Source organism: Lepidochelys olivacea (genome assembly GCF_965140295.1).
Source record: "Lepidochelys olivacea isolate rLepOli2 genome assembly, chromosome: 10".
NCBI lineage: Eukaryota > Metazoa > Chordata > Testudines > Cheloniidae > Lepidochelys > Lepidochelys olivacea.
In genome coordinates, this window is record NC_140420.1 from 76598203 (window position 1) to 76622137 (window position 23935).

General features: G+C 39.6%; 1 protein-coding gene across 1 annotated transcript in view; it reads right to left on the minus strand.

Annotated features, from left to right (window-relative positions):
- Positions 1–5634: 5634 nt before the first annotated feature.
- TTC23 (tetratricopeptide repeat domain 23) overlaps positions 5635–23935 on the minus strand; it is a gene marked incomplete at its 5' end in the record, with an annotated part of 46262 nt that continues 27961 nt past the window's right edge. The window contains 5 exon segments of the mRNA XM_084641265.1: positions 5635–5933; positions 6333–6412; positions 13673–13903; positions 16147–16341; positions 23068–23245. Coding sequence (XP_084497391.1) covers positions 5888–5933; positions 6333–6412; positions 13673–13903; positions 16147–16341; positions 23068–23245 — 730 coding nt within the window. The 3' untranslated portion in view covers positions 5635–5887.

The following is a 23935-nucleotide window of genomic DNA, read 5'->3' on the forward strand; positions in this document are numbered from 1 at the left end:
GCTAGCCTGTTAACATAACAGTAATGAAGACCGTGCAGCGTGGGCTTCAGTGCGGACTCGCAAGCTGAGTACCTACCCAGGGTCTCTGCCGAACTTGTCGTACCTGAGCTGAAGCCCGTGCTGTGCTCTCTTGGCTGCTGTTGTTACCTGTGCTAGCTGGATTTAAGCTAGCTCGGTAGGCTAGACCATGCACAGCTTTTGTTGCAGACACACCTCTGAATATACACAGAGAGTCAGATATACTGTACAGAGTAAGAAGCTGCCATTTTTATACAGACATGCTCTGAAAGTAGAACCACACGTTCAACCCAGACAGCCCTATTGTGCCAGACTATTACCCTTTAACCTTGAATTCCTTTCTTGTGGTTTGGTTTTGGTCACAAACGCAATGTTACTTAAACATAGTTTGTGTGCATTTAACGCAAATTACAATCCAACTAAATTATTTTATTGTGGTGTGGCCTTCATTAACTTCTCAGTTTCTTTCGTATCAGTAGAAGTTAGATTTTTTTTTATAAAAACTGACTACTACTTTGCAGTACTGACTTAACTGTGAAGTGGGGATAGATGACGTATAGTTTAACATCTTAACCTATTTTTCATATGAGACAAACTCGTGTATTAGGATCTGCCTTCATTACCAAGATTGAGACTCTACCAGGTATCTTCAAGTAGTTATCAGCATTTCAAGGTTTAAATATAGGGCTTTGTCTGCACTGCAAAATTTTGTATCTGTTTTCCAGCACTGATGCGGTTACAATGGTGTAAATGCAGTGTCTTCAGCACTGTGTGTTCTGAGATTGTTCTCTGAGCTGGAAGAGAGGGAGCAGTGGCCCTAGTGCTGGAAACAAATACGATGTCGAGCAGTGCAGACGCATCCAAGGTGTGCATGCCACATTTATTTTATCTTCTTAATCACATAACAGATATATTTGTCAGAATTATTCATATATGCTTCTGTAAAACATACTTTTGCTACCATTGACAGATGAGGGGCTCATGAATGATTACAGCTCAAAGAAGAGCTTAAAATCCCATTGCCTTAGTCTATCCTCTCTGGAACAGGGTTTAAAAAAAAATCTAAAAAAAAAAATGCATTTTTACATTTTAAAAAATTCCTATATGGGAGTTAAGCAAAAATTTTCAAACATGGTTGCTCAGTTAGACATGTAATTTCATATTTTGATAGAATTTTATTAAAATATTTACTTAAACATAATTTAGGTATCTAATTTTAGGCACACAGGTTTGAAAAGTATCAGCTTTAGTTTTCTGCATATTTGGTTTGAAGTTGAAACTTGCTCTCTTAAAATAGACATAAGGATAGCTGCAGAATATGTATTCTCCTGCCACAAATAAGAGGGCCAATAATATCAACCCGATTTATTGATGCCTCATGGAAACCTTTGAGACCTATTTTCTTTCGAAACAATTCTACTGACGCTAGATTGTATTTATCTTCCATTGTTCAGAGAATTAGGACATCAAGTGAAGGACAAACGGGCAAGGAGTAAATGAATTATAAGTTCCTGTTTTATACAGATGTCCATAGTACTGAAGGAGAAGAAAAAAGAGACCATATCAGTATTGTTTCTAAATAAAATGTTTGCAAGGAGGCATCAGCTGCTCTTTAAAATGTCCTTTAACAGCACTGACCTACTACATCTGATAAATTATACTGAAATGTATTTATGTTGTTGGTTGCTTTAGTTGTTTGGAGAGGAAAAGGTTTGTTCCATAAATGTAAGTGCTTTAATTCTAGATTGAATCAGAATTTTAATCTGCTGCTTGAAGAGTTTAGGTTTGTCACAATGAATTGGAAAAGCACAGTAACATAAAGTCATTCCAGTGGATGAGTCCCCTCAAGCCCCCTGAAAACTAGGAGGTTTAATGAAAGAAGGATATAAGCCTTGAAGAAGACTGTGTAAGCAGCATATTCTCCCTTTGAATCCCATTAACACGAGCCTTATGTCATCACCTTCAGTGTTACTGAAAACTGGGAAAGAGCCACAGATCTATTTTATTTTTTGCATGACAACCACCTTTGGGTAACGACTCTTTCAGGAAACAAAGAGGTAGTGACTTGGGCCCTGTTGTTGCAATTTGATCTGTGCAGATTCCACCTCCATCTGGATGTGTTAGCACAGTGGTTTTCAGCCTGTGGTCTATGGACCCCTGGAGGGCTGCAGACTGTCTAAGAGGTCCATGAAAAGGTGTTATCATAGAACAGTGGTTTTTAACCTGGGGTCTGCAGACTATGTCAAAGATTTCCAAAGGGATCTGCACCTCCATTCAAAAATTTTCAGTTGTGAACCCCTAAAAAAGTTGAAAACTGCAGTGGTAACAGAATCCAGGCCTTAGTTGACATGCTTCTATTCCTAGCCAGAGCAAATATAACCTATTCCTCTGCGGGTTTTTTTTTTGTTCTGTTTTGTTTTTTAAAATACTGACACATGCCCTATTTAACAGCTTTGTGTGTAATTACTTTATTGATAGCATGGAGCTGGCAGGATTGATAACATGGCCTCAATCAGCACACAGTGTTGAAGCTTACTCATAGAAACTTTGCCATTTTTTTTTCACTAAATACAAATAAGGTAATTGCTGCATTTGAATTTAACAAATAGAATTTTGTTAAAATGTAACTACTAGTTTTATTCAATAGGAGTTTGTATCTATATGTTTGAGGTAGTTTACCTCAGAAGTGGGGGACTATATTAATCTTTAAACATGTGCACTTTTGGATTTGAAAGCAAATAAAATGGGAGTATACACGTGTAAGAAGAGAGATATATGAGAGAGCTACAGCTCTGTACAGATTGATGTTTTCTATAGCAGGTGTTTAAAAGACTGTAGACATGTTGAAGCAGGGTTTGTTGATGTCAGCTATGAGACTTTGCAGGCAGCTTGTGGTATGGTCATTTACGATGCAGTCTGCGTTGCTGTTGTGGTTTCATGATTTTTGCACTTTTTTCACATTCAGTATTAAACAATGAAAAAGAATGTGTATATGCTTCTTTCTCCTCCTTCCCCCCTTCCCCCCTGGTTGGTATTGATAAGTCCCCATTAGCAAAGGAAAAAGAAGTCAAAGTTTTCATGTCTCATGCTTTGAGGTCTCTTTGTACGTTCAGATCCATGAGCCCCTTTCAGTTCAAAGAACACATGCTTTCATTCCAGAGTATGAAGTGCCTGTGTCACTATGGTGGCAGGGACGGAGTAAAAACATAGCAACCAGTTATTCCTGGACTCATCTAACCAGCATGATTGGAGTGGCTGAGGTGCCTTCTTAGCAGCTGGCTGCAGAAGGCGCAGGGCATTTATAAACCCGAAGTAGTTGGAGTGTACAGGAGAACCATAGTTTTCCTGCTGCTCTAAGATTTGGCTGAATTATGCCATTCTGTCATGGGGTCTGCTCATGGCTAGTGCACCTCCTCCTGGTTGCTCTGAGGACTAGCTGATTCCAGATCTGGCACCTCCTTTCTGCCTCTCGCTGCACACCCTGCCTTTCTTCCTGGATCTCAGCAAGGCAAGATGCTCTGTGCTTGTGGTTTAGCCCTCTGGCCAAGTCACATGTGTCCTCCCTTCTGGGGTATCAAAGTCCCTTCTTATGAATGGACTCAGGCAGTCTTCCCATTCACGGCCCAGCTAGTGCTATTCCCCCAGCGGCTGAAGGAGAGATATCAAAGTCCCTTCTTATGAATGGACTCAGGCAGTCTTCCCATTCACGGCCCAGCTAGTGCTATTCCCCCAGCGGCTGAAGGAGAACCTGAGTCTTCCCCTTTACTCCAGGTTCCAGCTCAGGGACCTAATCAACAGCCAAGGTCTGGTCCATTCTGGACCTTCCTGCATTTTGCCTGAGCCTTTCCTAACATTCTGGCTTTGCCAGCCCCAAAACTTCCTTCTCCCAGGGAATAACTGTAGGCTGTTTTGGCTCCATAGCCCCCAAACACACCTTTCTTCACCTAGGGAGTGGCTGCAGACTGCTCCCTGTTGTCAATTTACTTTATAAATCCAGCCCAGCTTGTTCCTCCCTAGTTGGGCTCCCTCACTGTTTAGAGAGGGGATTACATAGGCTGTCTGATTCCCTTCAGCTGTGGCCTCTCTGGTTAACTCCCCCCCCTTCTTAGCCTCCATTAACTCCTTCAGGGCAAGGGTAGGGTGAACACCACATCACACATTCCTTAACTTTGATCTTTCAACTATGGCAAGGAAAGCCCTGTTGCACTTGCTTGGACCTTAAAGGGGAGGGACATTCATAGTACCTCAGTTTCACGATAAAGCTTTTTTCTTAACAGCCACAAACCTGGCGCACACAGGTAAAATGTCAGACACTTACCTAATGTATGGATGTTTCTGGAGTTTTCTACTTGCTAAAGAAAATGTGGAGTGGTCATTTATTACATGAAGGAGGAAAGCTTTATCTAGAGACACCAGCCAGCTTCACTGAGTCTAAGGTAAGAAAAATATAAAGCTCTTCAGTTTTTGCAAAAGAATAGAATTGGTGGTTTCTGGTAAATGGTGACATGGAAGTGGTCGAATGGTCTTACTGAAACCAAAGACTCAGACCAGAAGTATGTTTTCGGCCTTCATTTTATAATTAAGAGACATTATTCCCTAAACTGCTAATTGAGGTTTTAGTCTCCCCTTCTGAGTGACTCTCCCTAACGGTACTGTGAATCAGAGCTGAAACCCTATGAATAGTAAGGAGATGGCCATCATTTTGGGTTGTTTTTTCAGCACATCATTTAAGATCTTCTTAATTCCTAGATTTAACATGGTTGTCAGTTATGCTAACATCAAATGATTCCATGGAAACTCCTTTTTCCGCGAAGTACTGAACTCTTGAAAATAACATCTGACCCAGAGATACACACATCTTTATATCCAAAATTCTTTTTAAATGGTCCTAAAGTTACCAGGGATGAACTTGTATTCTTCCTGCAGCATAAAAATCCCTATAGATAAATATGAGCTTAATCTTTAAATGATGTGATCTGCAATTATTCATGCATGTTCATTGTGTAGCTGACCCTATTGATTCAGTTTTTCCCGTCCAAATTGTGCTATGGGTAGCAGCGGCTGGTACTTTGCAGCCTGAAATCAAGCACATTTCAGCTATGGCATAACTTTTGCCAACAGTGGAGGAAAAGTCCTGAGATCAAATGAACCCTAGATGTTCTTCACATGGCAGAACTTGCTTAAAGTTACATATATCTGATACAAAAGAAAGACTTCTTTAAAAAAAAAAAAAAAATACCCCACCCTACTGTCAGCTCTTTTTTGGAGGGGGATCGGGGGGATTTTTATTTTCCTAACTCGTACCCTATTGTGTTAAACAAAAAAAAGATTAACAGTGTTTGCTCAATGCAGTTAATGGTGCTTGGCTATCAAGGTAATAGGGTGCCTTTATGAATATATTAAATAGAAAAATTAAAATCCAGATTTGTTCAAGAAGCTAGTAAGTGTGCAGTACAGAAACAGCAATACCTGCCTGAATCTTATTTTTTATTTAAATTTATTATTTTATTACTGTGGCAGTTTTGTATTTCCAAACAGGGAAAAAAAATTTCTTTCACAAGAGAGAAAACTGAAGAGGCTGTCATTATATAATCTTAAAACGCTATGATCCAAGAGTATAAACATTAAAAATGGCATTCGCCTGTATTAATTTTTTTCCTGTATCCATTAAGGCAAGCAATCTATCCTCATGAAAGTTTGCTTTACATTCAGTATTTAATCCAATGATGGATTTCAGTTCTGCTTGATGGATACTTGCAGATACAGGTTCAGTCTTCAGATGTAAACATGAAAAACCTTCATATATATATATATAGGCTTTGGGTCTTCCCACTATGGAGTACTGTTGCACAATAGCACAGAATGGTGGTCATTTTTTATCTAATCTTCTCTGTTTTGCTGCTACATCTGGGGCCCTGAAAAAAAGGAAGGGTGTTGTAAATCATAGGTCATTGTCAAGTTCTACTATTCATCACTTAATTTACAAGGTGAAAGGGAATCTACCCTCGGCTGAAGTTCATTTCGTGCTCTGATTAATCTAGGTGGTGGTGGTGGTGGTGATGGCACGTTTCAAAATCTCTGTAGGCCATGGTTTGATCACTGATGTGGAAGTCTGAAGAGTTATCCTTAAACTAGAGTGTTATATTCAACAAACTGTTGCTCTATGAACTTTCTAACAATTGGGGTCATCTTTCTTTTCCATCAGATATTTCTGTGACCTCTACGGCCCAAATATCTCTGGGACATGCAGGGGAACGCAGAATGTAACAGCATGTAAAAGGAAGATCAGCCAAGAAGACTGCAAACTCACTCACTTTGACAAGTCAATGGCCTCCTGGGTTGCTATAGTCCTTTTGTTGTTGGTGCCGTATAAGAGGGTCTGTAGGTACAGGCACTGCAATACATAATTTAATAAGATACGTAATACCACTCATTACCATTGGAGTATACAGAATCTGATCCAAAATATTTTGATAAAAAAAGCCAAGCTAGGAAAAACCAACAGATCTATTTATACAAATAAAGATAGATATCTTAAAGAAAATTGTAATCATATTACAAAATAATTAGCTCTCAAATTAAATAAGAACAAGACTAACTTGTCATATCCCTGGGTTTCATAAAGCCACTCCCACCGGAGCTGTGAATTGACGGAGTGTGGTGAAGATAATTATTTATATTTGCTATTGGATTACTAGGCACGAACTTATTTTTATGATTGCATAAGTTTTGATTGTATAGTCATATAGGGGTGTAATAGAGGTATTTATTAAGCTAACGATGAAAATACAGTCCACGTTCACCTTACAGAAAACCACTTGCATGTGGTTTAGTGGAGAATTTAGCTCAGGGTTTGTGTTGCATTCTGTTCCGGGGAAGCAAATTGTTCTTATGGCAAAGTCTTACATAATTTAACAGGAGTGAAACTAATAGGGATCGACAGCAATTACTCTGCTCTAAAACCCTAAAGAGTTTCCAGCCCAAACCAGGAACCATAGACTAAAATTTCAAAATAATCTTAAACTGCTTTGTACCTAAAAATAAAAATTGCGTTTGGTTTGCATGGTGGAGGGAAGGTTCTGGCTGGTTTTTATTTATTCTGTTCATTTGGTGCATCTCTAATTTGTATACAGTAATCTGAACTCATGCTATCATTGAATTAGCCCCTGGAAATATTAAAAAATGAATTTTTAAAATGTGCACTGGAAATTCAAATAGCTGTTTCCTTGCAGAACAGTGAGGGGAAAAAACAACTTTCTCACAAGAAATATGATTATTTATATAATCTGGTGGTACCCACCACGTGCTAGGTGCTGTACAAACACAAAAGATAGACTGGTCCTGTGCCAAAGAGCTTACCATTTTTGTTTTGTCCTTTTAGGCAGAAGACAGAGGATCAGAGAAACCAGTATTTCCTGGTAACAGCAAGCTTTAATAACACAACTGTTTTGTGTTTTAATAAGACACTGTCCAAAATTAGCCTTAAAGTCTGTTGTTGTCAGCTAGCTAGTTACAAGCTGAAGTGGGTCTTCAGATACCCTGTTTTAAAGACCAATGATACTTCATACAAGAATAGATCTTGTTCCCTCAGTGGAAGGAAATCTGAATGCTTTCAACCAGCTCTAAAGGTCAAGGTTTAATTTTAAATGCATCATATTTTTTAAAAAAAAGGAGTTACAAGGCCCTAACCTTCAAGTGGAGATCACAGAGAGAACACTGCAAGCGTGATCTTATGTTAACCGAATAACTGTAGCACAACCGTGTTGTTTTTATTTTAATCATCCCCCGATCTAATTAATGTTTGAGAAACAGTCTGGACTAGAGTAAGAAAAAAAAATCAGTACTATAAAAATAAATATCACAGGAAGTCTGGGAACATAGAATCATAGAATATCAGGGTTGGAAGGGATCTCAGGAGGTCATCTAGTCCAACCCCCTGCTCAAAAGCTGGACCCACCCCCAATTAAATCATCCCAGCCAGGGCTTTGTCAAGCCTGACCTTAAAAACTTCTAAGGAAGGAGATTCCACCACATACATCTACTCACACAGCTGGTAACAGGGAATGTTTCTTCACTAATAAAATTAGCCGAAACACAGCTAAAGTGAGATGTTTTTAAAAGTTGAAGACCTCAGTATGTCGGATAGGAAAGACTGAAACAGACACTTAGATCCTTCCCTCCCCACCCACAGCTATGCCATTGGCTACAGGAATGTGGCATTAGTTACAAACACAGAACACATAATGAAGTAAGGTTAATAAAAATAGCAGTGACATATAATAACCACCTTAAAGATGTGGAACACTTTCGGCACTGAGAAGCGTCATGGTAAAAGACACATATGATACCAACAGATTGTTTCAAACTATTGACATGGTAACTGTTTTTGGATTCAGCAGCTTAAAGCTGGTATTTCACTCAGTGAAGTTAGCACAATTTGTCAAAGACTTGGAATTAAAGGGAAATGGTCAACTTAAAAATTATACTTCTGTCTGCACTCTATTTCCTTCATCTCAGATAAAGTATACTAAAGGACACTATGCCATAACACTATGCTGTAAATTGATGTATTGTGGGCACACATTCTACATTAAATATGATGAGAGCAAGTCCAAATAGTCATCTAAAAAGTCACAAATATTGGTCTTTACCAGTGTAATTTTTATACATTTTCTGAGCTGAGAAACAATTAAACTTTATGGGTCCCTATAGCTTTTCTAAAGAGCTCTTCTCACTACACAATATAGCCAATTTGGTTATTTAGCCCGTGCTTGTGTGAGCTCAACAGGATATATTCTATTTAATATAGAATATGCATAGGAATAGTTTTTGTTCCTGTCATCAGTCAGTAGTATGAAATTCTTATTTGTATATACAATAAATAAGTTGATGAATTTTACTGTAAATGGTGATTTATTAATTGGGTTGGTCTAAGATTTAAAGTATGATGCCTTGAAATAAATTCTTAGACTACATCTGACTTTATTAGACTCCATGGATTATTAGCAAGTCTTACACAACATGCAAAAAATTGTTTAGAGCTGTATTTGCCTTAAGGTGAAAAAGGGACTTTATGATACAAAAATGTCAGACTCTCTCTTGTCAGCTGAAGTTCTACAGAGCCCTTCTATATTTCTCAATTGAGGCTAGCTCCTTAAACCGATTATTGAATAATGTTACGTTGTACTACATAATATAATCTCACCTTCTGATTTGTTTTTATACCCATGTACCAGACAGACCACTCAGCACAGGGAAAGCTACATCTGGAAAAGCTTCTGTTTTAAATGGACTCCATGGAGTTAAGCTGGGAACTCTGGCTGCAGCTGCTGTTGTGATACAAACAGCAGAACACAGAAGGCGCAGTTAAAGTAGCCTGCAACAACAGGCCCCACTAAGAAGCTGCTGGCCTCACACATTCCAAATACTAAATTGGGCAATTGCAAAGGTTCAGACTTAACTGTAGATTATTTTTGTTGTGAGTTGTCGCTGTACCAGAATGGGGTCGTAACTATATCCTGCGTGTTGTCTGCTCGCCACTCTATAGTACCTTTTTTGATTAAAGATTAAAAAAGATACACAGAAAGAATGCAGAATAAATTATAAGGGAGTTGGCACAGTCTAGTAGCTAAAATAGAGGATAGAGTGTAAGGAGCCTTTTGGGCAAATCACTCATCTCTGTCAGTTTCTCCAACTGTAAAATGGAGGGGAAAGTACATAACTACCTTTGTAAGTTGCTTTGAGATCCTCTGATGAGTCACTTTATAAGTGCAAAGTATTATTATCTAAAACCAGCCTTCAGTTCTTGTTTCTTGAGGGGAATTTAACAGATTTCCACCTTTTAAGCCTTTGGACCTAATTTTCAGAAAGTTGAGGCCGATGGTAGGTGCCCATTTGTGCATCTACTCCGTGCAAAGTTACAGAAAGTGCATGCAATAATGACAGGTTTCAGAGTAGCTGCCGTGTTAGTCTGTATTTGCAAAAAGAAAAGGAGTACTTGTGGCACCTTAGAGACTAACCAATTTATTTGAGCATAAGCTTTCGTGAGCTACAGCTCACTTCATTGGATGCATGAGGTGGAAAATACAGTGGGGAGATTTATATACACAGAGAACATGAAACAATGGGTGTTACCATACACACTGTAACAAAAGTGATCAGGTAAGATGAGCTGTTACCAGAAGGAGATCGGGGGGCGGAGGGAACCTTTTGTAGTGATAATCAAGGTGGGCCCATGGGGAAATAGTTTTACTTTCTGTAATGTCCCATCCACTCCCAGTCTTTATTCAAGCCTAAGTTAATTGTATCCAGTTTGCAAATTAGTTTCCGGTATAGGGTGGTATTTATGTGACCATCGCTTATTAGCACCGTAGTGTCCAGGAAGTGGATCTCTTGTGTGGACTGGTCCAGGCTGAGGTTGATGGTGGGACGGAAATTGTTAGAATCATGGTGGAATTCCTCAAGGGCTTCTTTTCCATGGGTCCAGATGATGAAGACGTCAAGAATTATAACATTCAAAAACCAGTCGGAGAACACTTCAATCTTTTTGGTCACTCGATTACAGACCTAAAAGTGGCAATTCTTCAACAAAAAAACTTCAGAAACAGACTCCAACGAGAGACTGCTGAATTGGAATTAATTTGCAAACTGGATACAATTAACTTAGGCTTGAATAAAGACTGGGAGTGGATGTGTCATTACACAAAGTAAAACTATTTCCCCATGTTTATTCTCCCTCACCCCACTGTTCCTCACACGTTCTTGTCAACTGCTGGAAATGGCCCACCTTGATTATCCCTACAAAAGGTCCCCCCCCCCCAGTAATAGCTCACCTTACCTGATCACTTTTGTTACAGTGTGTATGGTAACACCCATTGTTTCATGTTCTCTGTGTATATAAATCTCCCCACTGTATTTTCTGCTGCATGCATCCGATGAAGTGAGCTGTAGCTCACGAAAGCTTATGCTCAAATAAATTTGTTAGTCTCTAAGGTGCCACAAGTACTCCTTTTCTTTTTGATAAAATAGAGACGTTCTCCTCTCACTGATGTTGTTTGACAGCATGGTCAGTTACAAACTGGGGAAAGTTTAAATATAAAAATGTTAAATTTAAAACAGCATGTTAGCTGGGGCTGTAAGATTAAATTGTTAAAATGGAGAACAGTGAGTCAAGACTCCTGGGTTCTAATCCCATCTCTGTCACTCACTCACTGTGTAACAATGGGCAAATAACCTTACCACATTTGATCTCTGACAAAAGGCTGAAAACCAATAATATTGAATATGAACATGTTCATGGTATGAACATACTAAATATCTGAAGACAGTCTCAAAATTAGTATTATACACATATATACTTTTGGGAGGGAATGTGATCTAGTGGGACTGGAGTCAAGATTCTTGAATTCTATTCCCAATTCTCCCACTTATTTGCTGTGACACCTTGAGCAAATCACTTAATTGGTCTGAATCTCAGTTTACTCATCTCTAAGATGGGTAAAATAAGTAACAAGGTTAAGGCATAAATAGTTAGTGTTTATAAAGTTCTTTTCAACTTTCCCTTACGGTACTTGTTGATTATTGGTCTTGTGCCAGTATTTAGCCTTAGATGGAGTTTACCACCAGCTTTGGGCTGCATTCCGAAGCAACCCAACTCCAAGAAGACCCGGTCCTGGCGTGAAACCATTAAGAGGTGCCCGTGGATGGCGTGAGGCCAGTAGTGGCTCCCGGCATGCCGGGACTGGGTCTTTTTGGAGTTGGGCTGCTTGGGAATGCAGCCTAAAGCTGGCGGTAAACTCCATCTAAGGCTAAATACTGGCATGAGAGTGTTTATGAAGTGCTTTGAGATCCTTGGAGGAAAAGTGCTATATAAGTGCAATTTATCAGCAGTAGATTAATTATAAATGTGTATAAATTTGTCATATTTTGTTAAAGCCATAATTTATACCATAAACTAAGTGGAAAGTACTGACATATCTAAGCAGAGCACCTTTGATATATTATAGATATACATACATTTAAAATCTGAAAGTGTACAATAAATAGAACCTATCCTGAAGTAATAGTTAGTGTGACTCAAATCTGCAGCTAACTTTTTGTGATGTTAGCTTTTTACTAAACTGTGGCAACTGCATGCTTGGAAGGAATGGCATAGTTAAAGAAAGGTCTCTCTGCCTCGTGTCTGCAGTGATGCACAGACTCTCTGTATTCAAATACTCTTCAAAGAACACTGCCTGGAAGGGGCTCAAGCATTGCAAAGCAAAGAGGGAAACAATTCCAAACAAGGCTGCCTGTGTGCAGCTCTGTTTTTGCTATCAGGCTTTGAAGGTTTACATTGAAGTACATGTTGTCCCAAAAGCTATTTTATCTGAATATCATTTATGGAAAAAGCTATAAACAAAACGCAAATATCTTGAATGCCTTTCAGTGCTGGGGAGAAGTGTTAGTATAAAGGTTGACACTGGTTGCACTGGCAAGCTAGCCAGGTTAGTATCACTGTGCAGGCCAACCGAGTGGAAACGAATTGAAGTGGGCACTGAGCAATTTTTTCCCTTGCTAGACTCTGTACATAGATGGGGTGTTTTGAGGAAACAGGCTCAAAATTCCTATTATGTAGCTGTTCCTGTGATAGGTTCTTCTTATATGAAGCAGGTGACTTCAAAAAGCATGTACCCAATAGAGGATGTAAAATTTGAAATGATATTTTATCTGCCATGGAATTGTAAAAGTAAACTATAGTCTATAGGCTGGGGTAAGTTTTCTAGCTCTGAATTTTATTTTCTTAGAGTATTTTAGAACAAAAATATAAAGTGTCATAGTGATGTAGGTGAGGGCTGAGATAAGTGACCTCACAATGGGTATCTATGCCTTTGTCACATCCAAGCTAGACAGCCACCATATGCAATTGTTAGGGCTATTCTTGAAAAACAGCTGGAAGTTTCAGCTAAGAAAGATGCCACCTTCTGAGTGAAAGGAGTTATTAGTCCACCGATGCTCAAGTATGCATTGGCAACTCAACTGCTTTTGGGTGCAATTCAAAATTTTGATTACAATCTTGAAAGTCTTCAATGGTCTGGGTCTGGACCTGTGAGATCACCTCTCACATATTCCATCACATTAATTAAGATCAGCCAGGACATTCTGGCTGCTAGATCCTATAACTGACTTTTTTTTTTTTTATGATTGACAGCAAAACTCTGTCAGCACAGGGCTCTCACCTTTGGAAGTGGTTGTTCGCCAGAGCTCAGGACCTGTGAGCTTCAGGGCATGATCTAAAGCACGTTTATCTGTTCAGTATTTGGTTATTTTCCCCCCCTTTCCTCACTCTGCCTAACAATAAAACGGTAATCTGGCTGAAACAAGAGCAATAGCTTTTGTTACTCTTTTTTAAGGCAGTTCTTCATTTGTTCATTAATATTTGTAAATAGTTCCAAGAAGTAAAGGCACTTAAGAAATCTTTACATGGATAATTTCATAATTGTATTTTGCTCAGAGAAGGGCTGACTAGTAATCTGTAGCTAGAATATTTGTAATCATAAAATGTTGGTAGCTTAACCAACTTTTGGATCCCATGCCCACATTCAAAGCAGCAACTTGGGCATGTCTGGCAGTGTCCCCCGTCCAGAGACTAAAGGGCCACAATTAAAAAGCACACCTGGAAAATAACCCCAACACAGGGAGCCTCCTCACAGCTGGGGGCATGGTGGAGCAGAATGAAGGTAGGCGGGGCCATGCCCCAGATATTGAAGATATGGCACAAATTAAGCCAGCCTTCAGGCATGTCCAAACTTGAGTTGGGATCAGAACCAGCCCTGGCAGTCCCAGGACAGAAGTACTGCTGCCCCCTCAGTTCTGGCACTAGGCTTACTCCTGATGCAGGGAAGAATCAAGGCCACAGGGCTGAAAGAGATCCAAGCTCTTTTCTTTGCTCTGTATAATAAAAAATATTTCAACTTTTAATGACAATACTGTCATACTTTCTTACTCAGTTTTATAAGCAAGAAATTAGAAATTGAAAGAGAAAGGTGCAGAAAAACACACAAAAAAGAAATGTCTCAAAGGCTGCAAGACTTGATGGGGCATGCAAGTATTCAAATTTGGTTAATGTGTAAACCAGGATGAGACTGCAGGAATTTGCTTTCCCCATAAGGCATATACATTCCTGCCTCTTTAATTTCTTTGTGATTTAAAATAATAGCTGAACCGATAGGGGATAATTGGTGTCTTCAACTAAGGGTTGAGGTACATCATTCCAAGGGAATTGCAAACAGATCACATCCTGTTAATTCAGGGTCACGAGGAAGCACTGAACATATTCCTAATGCCCATTATATGGGCTGGAATAGCTGACGACTGCTGGAAAGAGTTTTTTATTCCCCTCATTTGTTTTCCTTTTATAAACCTGCCATCCCAAAGTCTTGCACGGCTTTCTTCATTCTGGTCACCTGAAATAGCCTTTTAAAATATGCATGAGAATACTTACCAGCAGCACTTTATAAACCATTTAAACACTGAGCATAAGTAATTTTATTTCAAAATATCTTCTCCCCACACATTGTATGTAATTGATCTGCTCGAAATGGATAGTCAGTGTATGGCTTAGAGTAGGTGGCCCTATCTGTTACTCTGAGCCAGTCTTAGTCATTCAATCTCCATCAGAAATCAGATAAAGGTATTTTCTAGAAATTGCAAGGTCCTGGATCTCCCTGGTCATTTCTAAACCTTCCGTATACCTCCTCGAATTCACAATAACTGAACAATAGACTTCTGTTCCCATGTTCTAAACTCTCACATTTAAAATTCCCTCTGGGTGAAATTCACCCCTCTAATGTGGATCTGTGCTCCTATGTTGCACTTATGGCTATAACATGAGGCTTAAGTGATATGTAGAGCCTTGTACAGAGCTCTCTGTACCAGGCTGTATTTCAGATTCACTGAATAACATCCCTTTTGGGAGTCAAATCCTCTTTATTCTAGCTCTGTATCAATGCCTCTGGCTTTGAGGCTCCATCAATGTACCTTAATGACAGTTTTGAACTCTCAGCCAATCAGAGTTTAGGGTGGATGGCCTTACATGTCAACCTGATTAGTGTGCATCCAGCATTTACAGAAAATTAAGTAGAAAATATTTCAAGTGCAAGGAACATGCAATATGCTCTACAACAGTGGCTCTCAACCTTTCCAGACTACCGTATTCCTTTCAGGAGTCTGATTTGTCTTGTGTATCTCAAGTTTCACCTCATTTAAAAACTACTTGCTTACAAAATCAGACATAAAAATACAAAAGTGTCACAGCTCACTGTTACTGAAAAATTGCTGACGTTCTCATTTTTACCATATAATTCTAAAATAAATCCACTGGAATATAAATAGTGTACTTACGTTTCAGTGTATAGTAGATAGAGCAGTATAAACAAGTCGTTGTCTGTATGAAATTTTAGTATGTATTGACTTTGCTAGTGCTTTTTATGTAGCCTGTTGTAAAACTAGGCAAATATCTAGATGAGTTCACGTACCCCCTGGAAGACCTCTGTGTACCCCCAGGGGTATGTGTACCATTGGTTGAGAACCAAATCTATAAATACTAGGTTATTATTAACTGATAGAACTGAAAGAATCCTAGCAGAATACTAAATCAGGACAGAAAACTTTCAGTGGCAGGGTCCCAAAGAATAAATGGTAGGGTTTTAAAATTTGATGGCAGCAACCCTGTGCCCAGGCTTTTGGATACAGCAAATTTGTATAGCTACAGCTGCACACACTGATTGATAGCTTGAGGCCACTTCAAATTGCAAAGTAAGAATTCCAGCAAGGGAATGGAAAGAGATTGCAGTCAGCACACTTACTGGTTCAGTCATAGCAGTGGCTGCAGCTCACTAATGACTTTAAAAGATGGATAAACACGTTAGAAAGAAATGGCAAATGCCTGCCGTCGGTTTATAACATCTTCTGTGGCTTCAAGGCTGCCTCTGTAACTCCCTCTGGTGATTTAGCTATTGCTCATAAAAGGCAAAGGATTAAGTGGAGGGTGATACATATCAAAAGCATCCGGTATGCCTTGAGAAACGACGTCACAGTCATACAAAGTCTGCAAAATGAAGCAAACAATGCAAGAGGGACTAAATCTACCGTGGTACAGCGTGCAGCATTTACTGAAATGTGCATTCCTACAAGCAGGACAGCATGGTAACCATTCATACCCTTTAAAAGGAATTCACCATAGTGCTCTGGTCGTTTAGAGGAAACTGCAGCCCGTGCCACCAAGTGAGCAGTTTCTGCTGCTTCCCCTGAAGAAGGGCTTTTTCTCAGTGCAATGAAATGAGCCTGTTAAAAAATAAACAGAGGAAACAGTTTAGTTTAAATGACACTTCTCTGATGCGGTGTCACAGTTAGCTCTGTCTCCAGTGGGACAAGAAGAAAATAAATGGGCTTATTTGGCAGAAAGTTTCTTTTTCAGGGAAATCAAACAGACTTTATAAATGAGATGTCGGGTGCATATTAAAATCAGTTTTCCCAATTTCTTCCGCTGGCATTGGATCAGGTCCGAGGTGAACTGTTTAGCTACCAATCCCAAATATCCATTACATTCTGTTTTGGTTCAGAAAGTAAACCCCCCTCCCCTCCAATCTAATTTTCCACTTCAGTTTCTAACAACAGTATTCTTGTTCATTTCCTGTCTTGATTTGTTGTGCATTTTTCCTGTGCACTGTTATATAGCTGCATATTCCACTCCCGAGATGGCTGTAGTTGAGGGGTGGGTGAGATGACTCCTGCACATAAATGGTCACATGCGGTTAGAGTGTTTGGGGATCCTTGGGGTGAAAGGGGCTGTATAAATGATGGTTATATTTATTTGAAGCCCAGAATGAAGCATCATTTCAGTCTTATCAGTGGGGTTTCCCTTCACTTTGGACACAAAGAGATTTACGTGCACCTCTTGGTGGGCATGTGCAATGCCACTCCAAACGCCTGGGATTTACAGGCATGTGCATGAGAGAAGAATACACCTCATAATGAGATCCATTGATTCACTATTAAAACTTTTTACACAAAAAGGGAAAAATCTTGGTCCGGCTAAAGATGATTTTTACCCTTTCCCATGCTTTGTCCTTGTGGGCATAATGACACTAATGGCAAGAGGCTATAATGTTGCTGCAGCATTCTCTGCCAGTAAAGCCCTGCCACTGCTGCTCATTGTCATAATCAGCAGTAAGCCAGCTCAGCTGTGTCAGGTCATGCAGAAATACAAGGTATTTGCTGCTCTATCCTCCTCCCAGCCACTCTTCACTGCAGGGAGCCTTCTGTAAGGTAATAACAAACTCACAGGCAACTGCAATTCCTAGTCTAACTGGGGAAAATCGGGAGTCAAAAACAGTCTCTCAAGTGGACCTGAAAAGGGAAGGACTATAGAAAAATCAAATAGAAAAGTTACTGTGCTCAGTCCACATTCAGGAGAGAATGAAGGAGGAATTAAGCGATTTATGGGATATCTTGTGGGAAATGAACATGGCTTTTTCATCTCTGAAAGTGTGAGGACCAAATATGGATATTTGCAAAACTTCCATCAGGTTCCAATTTAAAGTGGATTGAAGTTTTAAAATTGTATTTATTGAGTTTTGGGGACAAGCATAAATAATAAAGCTATATAAAGCAAAACACAGAGAATCATAACATAGAGAAAAGCAACAATGGCTATATGATATAGTCTTTACCCTGCAAGCCTGTACACACTGAACTACATATGATATCCCACCAAGTCAGCCTATGTATATATAAATATTAAGGCAAATATACTGACTTCAAAAAGTAGCCATACATGTAACATCAGAGGGTAGGGATTTTAGAGAAGAAAGAGTTATCAAAAAGGATCAAGGTAGCTGTGAGTGAGGGAAAGGAAGTGGAGAGAGGGAAAGGAAGTGGAGAGAGAAAAAGGAAGGAGAGAGGGAGCAGAAGAAAACGGAAACCTGCAAGAGTTCCTAGAGTTTCCAAAAAGCCCACTAAAATTACATGAAGCCACAAATAGCAGAGTGACAAAACACAAGTCTCTGGTTTGCACTTGCAAATCAAGTGATGTGTTGCTGCCCAAAGGCAGAACATCAGCATACACTAGTTCTATAAGAAATGTGAGGAAACTTTACAATAAAGCTTAGGCGATAAAACTTAAAGTAAGTATTGACATATGAATCTTTTTTTAATTGGTAAGTGACATTGGTACTTACGAAAGTGAGGAGACAATAGTATTGACGTAAGCCAGGGGTAATATAGGGGGCACACTGCAACCTTCCCAACATAGCTTTGCTTATGCTCCTCAGTCCTGACTTCCAAAAGCCCTGTTAGTCCATTCCTGGTTCTCTCTTGGGCAGAGGCAAAGAGATGCAAAACCAGGCCCTAAAATGGCAGTAATCTAACAGTCCCCACTGGACTAGGAGGAGGATTCAGGTATACTGCATACAATACCTGCTTGGAAAAAGATAAAATTTCCTTCCTCTACATTCCTGGGTACATATTCCTTGTATGAAACTGGGGAGAAAAGGCAGGAAAATGGCATGAGAGAGACAGACTGCAAAAGAAAAATGAAATGTAGGTTTAGGACTTTGACTACAAAGTAGAACAAATGATCATTCCCAGTGACCTTATCAAGATATAGGCTCTTGTAATATCTGTACATTAAACCCCAATTTAAGCCTGCTGATATCAATACAATGCAAAATATTGCACCACTGAAAACAAGTGGATTCATCCAAGGAACACAAAAGAAGTTCCAGTTGGGGAAATTACAACTACAGTGCAATTTTCCTTGGGCATTCCACCTTGAGGATCCAATCTTGCAAACCCTTTTCACATGAATAATCCCACTGACTTCAATGAGACATCTCTTGTGAGTGAGGGTGAGTAGGACTGGGCCATTAGAAAGGATTTTAAAAAACTCAAAAAGAGCCTATTACATTTCAATCAGCACCATGCATACCCGGTACCAAAAAACTCTTCTTAAGCAATGTTAGGGTGACAAACAACTGACAACAGCCAAGTGATGATATTTCACTGCTCTAATATTTTAATAAGCATTGATTATTTCCTTCTGGGATGCTTTACTGGTATGCTCTCTTTTGCACCAGGCTAGCTTCACGAAGTAACCAGAGTGGTATGAGCTTCAGAATGGAATTCTCATAATTTCACTCAGGTTCATAAATGGCTTATCAAATCATGGGATATATTATCCATAGAAAGATGTACAAGCATTAAAAAAAGATATGTATGCTCATTACAGAGAAGTGGCTAGTTATTATCAGCTATGTGGCCAATATAGGTAATGGGCTAGGTTTTCAAGAGCTCTCTAGCCAGAACTGGGGCCAGATTTCCAAAACAGCTCAGCATCCAGCAGTTCCCACTGTGACACTTATTTCAAAAAAAGTTCAATACCCAACATATTGAGTTGTCTTGGAAATCTGACTCAGTGTGTATAAACACATAGGATTGAAGCTTTCATCTTTGTATAAGCTGTTCTAAAAACACCCAAGTCAACCTTCTCCCCTCATCTGCCCCCCCAAACCCTATCCCCTAAAACCTACTGGCACATACAAAAACCAAGGTCCAAGTTAAGGACAGATTGGTCAGCCTTCACTTGGGTTCTTCTATGGTTAGTGGCTATATTGTCCTTCCTGGTAATCTCCTAGCACCCAATCCAACTCCCATTGACATCAAACTCGTTGACTTGAAAGGGACTTGGATCAAGCTCTCAGGCTGTACTGAAGTGTACGCAGAAGAGCTTCAGCCACAGCCCCTTTGGAAAATGTTCAGGCCTGTGGAGAGAATTTAGTCTCTCAGATACACAGGCTTTCCCCTTAGGCCTTCGCTAGAATATTGACAACGGTGTTAGTGTGTGGTGTTAAAAAAACAGATTAGCAAACACAGCCTAAACATGCTTAAACCGTAAGCGTAGATAGGGCAAGTTGTATTTTAACACATTTTCTGGTCAAAGTGACCCACAGGGAAGTGTCTATGCTTTAATTTGAACAATTTATCAAGTGTTAAAGTCTCCATGGCCTTATCTACGCTAGACTTTTAGAATTTGTTAGCTGGCATGTTCTAACAATACATCTTTAACTCCTAGTATAGACAACACAATTGCTTTCATTTCTTCCCTTCCTCTTGCATATAAGTGATGTAGTCCATCCCAAAACAATCTGAGTAAATGGTGCAGTGGGAGAGGAGGAATGCAGACAGCAGCAGAAATAAAGTCAGCTGTGAAATGATCTGAAAAATGCAATTTGCTACAGCATAGGGAGCACAGGGGATGTTTGCCAAGTATCATGGGCAAAGCACCAGGAATTTTTCTAGTGTAATGGTGATCCAGTACATTTCTGAGTTTAGGCAGAATGGTTACTGTTTTCTAGTCAACCTCATTAATGGAGATTTTCAGTTTCATTTTTATTCTGACTGCAGAATATAAGGCCTTTGTGGAGAAACTAAATGAATTCTTTGCATCAATCTTCATGGCTGAGGATGTGAGGGAGATTCCCAAACACAAGCCATTCTTTTTAGGTTTACAAATCTGAGGAACTGTCCCAGATTGAGGTGTCATTTGAGGAGGGTTTTGGAACAAATTGATAAACTAAACAGTAATAAGTCACCAGGACCAGATGGTATGCACCCAAGAGTTCTGAAGGAACTCAAATGTGAAATTGCAAAACTACTAACTGTAGTCTGTAACCTATCATTTAAATCAGCTTCTGTACCAAATGACTGGAGGATAGCTAATGTGATGCTAATTTTTAATAAGGGCTCCAGAGGTGATCCCGGCAATTACAGGCCAATTTGCCTGACCTCAGTACCGGGCAAACTGGTTGAAACAATAGTAAAGAACAAAATTGTCAGACACATAGATGAACATAATTTGTTGGGGGAGAGTCAACATGGTTTTTGTAAAGGGAAATCATGCCTCACCAATCTACTAGAATCCTTTGAAGGGGTCAATAAGCATGTGGACAAGGGGGATCCGGTGGATATAGTAGTACTTAGATTTTCAGAAAGCCTTTGACAAGGTCCCTCACCAAAGGCTCTTAAGCAAAATAAGCTGCCATGGGATAAGAGGGAAGGTCCTCTCATGGATTGGTAACTGGTTAAAAGAGAGGAAAAAAAAGTTAGGAATAAATTGTCAGTTTTCAGAATGGAGAGAGGTAAATAGTGGTGTCCCCCAGGGGTCTGTACTGGGCCCAGTACTATTCAGTATATTCATAAATGATCTGGAAAAAGGGGTAAACAGTGAGGTGGCAAAATCTGCAGATGATACAAAACTGTTCAAGATAATTAAGTCCCAGGCAGACTGTGAAGAGCTACAAAAGCATCTCTCAAAACTGGGTGACTGGGCAACAAAATGGCAGATGAAATTCAATGTTGATAAATGCAAAGTAATGCACACTGGAAAACATAATCCCAACTATACATATAAAATGATGGGGTCTAAACTGGCTGTTACCACTCAAGAAAGAGATCTTGGAGTCATTGTGGATAGTTCTCTGAAAACATCCACTCAATGTGCAGCGGCAGTCAAAAAAGTGAACAGAATGTTGGGAATCATTAAGAAAGGGATAAATAATAAAACAGAAAATATCATATTGCCTCTATATAAATCCATGGTATGTCCACATCTTGAATACTATGTGCAGATGTGGTCGCCCCATCTCAAAAAAGATATATTGGAATTGGAAAAGGTTCAGAAAAGGGCAACAAAAATTATTAGGGGTATTCAACGGCTGCCATATGAGGAAAGATTAATAAAACTGGGACTTTTCAGCTTGGAAAAGAGACAGCTAAGGAGGGATATAATAGAGGTCTATAAAATCATGACTGGTGTGGAGAAAATAAATAAGGAAGTGTTATTTATTCCTTCTCATAACACAAGAACTAGGGGTCACCAAATGAAATTAATAGGCAGCAGGTTTAAAGCAAACAAAAGGAATTATTTTTTCACACAACGCACAGTCAACCTGTGGAACTCTTTGCCAGAGGATGTTGTGAAGGCCAAGACTATAACAGGGTTCAAAAAAGAACTAGATAAGTTCATGGAGGATAGGTCCATCAGTGGCTAGTAGCCAGGATGAACAGGGATGGCGTCCGTAGCCTCTGTTTGCCAGAAGCTGAGAATGTACAACAGGGGATGAATCACTTGGTGATTACCTGTTCTGTTCATTCCCTCTGGGGCACCTGGCATTGGCCACTGTTGGAAGACAGGATAGTGGGCTAGAAGGACCTTTGGTCTGACCCAGTATGGCCGTTCTTATGTTCTTATGCTTCCATAAAACACTGCCTCAGCAACGTATCTCAATTCAAACCCAAAGGGATCATCTCTAGTAAGTAAAAAGCATTTTCAGACTCCATGTCTACTAGTGGCAAAGCTGCTCTGCCAAGACTACAGCAAGATGCTAATTATTGTCATTGTGATGGTGGACTTTGTTTTAATAATACTTAGAAACTTCTGTCCCGGTAGGAAACACACAACTGACTCATTTCACATATTCCACCAAACAGCCACTGAGTGCCACCTATGTGTGTAAGTATCTAGCTCTTTACAAGTCTCTCAAGCTTTATCTTTCTTTGGGAAAAGTAACAAAACCAAAACCAAACCAGCCACCACCAGCTGTGTTGATGGTTTCAGATGTTCTTAGTAGTAATATAGGACTTGATACTGCAGGGTACTGAGTGTCTTTTTATAGGAGTTAAGGATTCTGATTGCCATTTGCAAGGTGCTTAGAACTTTACAGGATTAGGCTCACAATTAGTGTTTGTAAGCATCCCGGGCAAGTTTCAGTGCTCTCCATGGTGGTTTAGATGCACAAATCCCATTATTATTAACAGGAGTTAGGTTTTTAATGTACTGCCTTGGCTGCTGACTGTGTATCATTTAATCCTTTAACGGGAACTAATGATATTTTGAAAAAATGCAGCAAAGACATGTATTTACTAATTGTGCATGAGCCTCATTACGGTGATGATTTGCTTATCTATTAACCATGACATTTAGCAAAATGCCTTACTTGAAACCTTCTTTACCTTTACAAGATGCTGGATTGCTGTTGCATAATCCCCAAGAACCCGTGCTACTCCTGCCATTTTCTTGTGTACAGGAATACATTCCAGATTGCTTTCACCCTTACTCCTCTCAATATGGCTCAGAGCTTTTTGACAGCAGAGAATAGCGTCTTCTGATCTTTTGTGACACTGGTATAATCTGGAAAGTAAAAGCAGGTTTTCTTTTAAATTATATAGCTGTTAAAAAACTCATGTGCCAGGAAGATGCTAAACAGGATGCATTTTATGTAACGCAGAAGTTACCTGTGTCTTAAGAAATTTAATCTCATTGCTAACTTTTTGTGCTGTTAAGGAAAAGTTAGCACATGTGACTCCATTTTTGTTTGGGGCCCACCATTGTCTAAAAGCAAGCACATCATGCACCAGGAGGAGTGTTCCTTAGATACTGCATTCCGGTGAAAATCCTCCTCCTTGTCTCCAGCTTGTCTTGACTCCCGGTATCTGTTCTTTGTCTGTACCTAAATCCCTATCTCCTGGCCTTTGATGTGAGGCCTCCCATCCTGATAATAAAAGTTACTGATGCATTGCTTTAGGACCGTGCTGTGTAATTAACATACTAGTTTAGCACGAGGAATGCACCAAGCAGGGATAGGTGGTAGATAAGAAAAGGGTATGTTTATTGGCTAAGGTTTCTGATGCACGAGGGCAACACGCTTTGCTAAAAAGTATATAACCTTTGTATAATCTGTATTCAGGGTCCCCTCCTGGCTAGCAGGGGGGCACCACGCTCGAGCGTAATAAACTTGGTGTTTTTTGGGAACTCTGCAGTTGTGGACTTTGTTCATGTGCCTCAGCCTAGATTCGAACTGTGCGTGACCTATCAGGTATA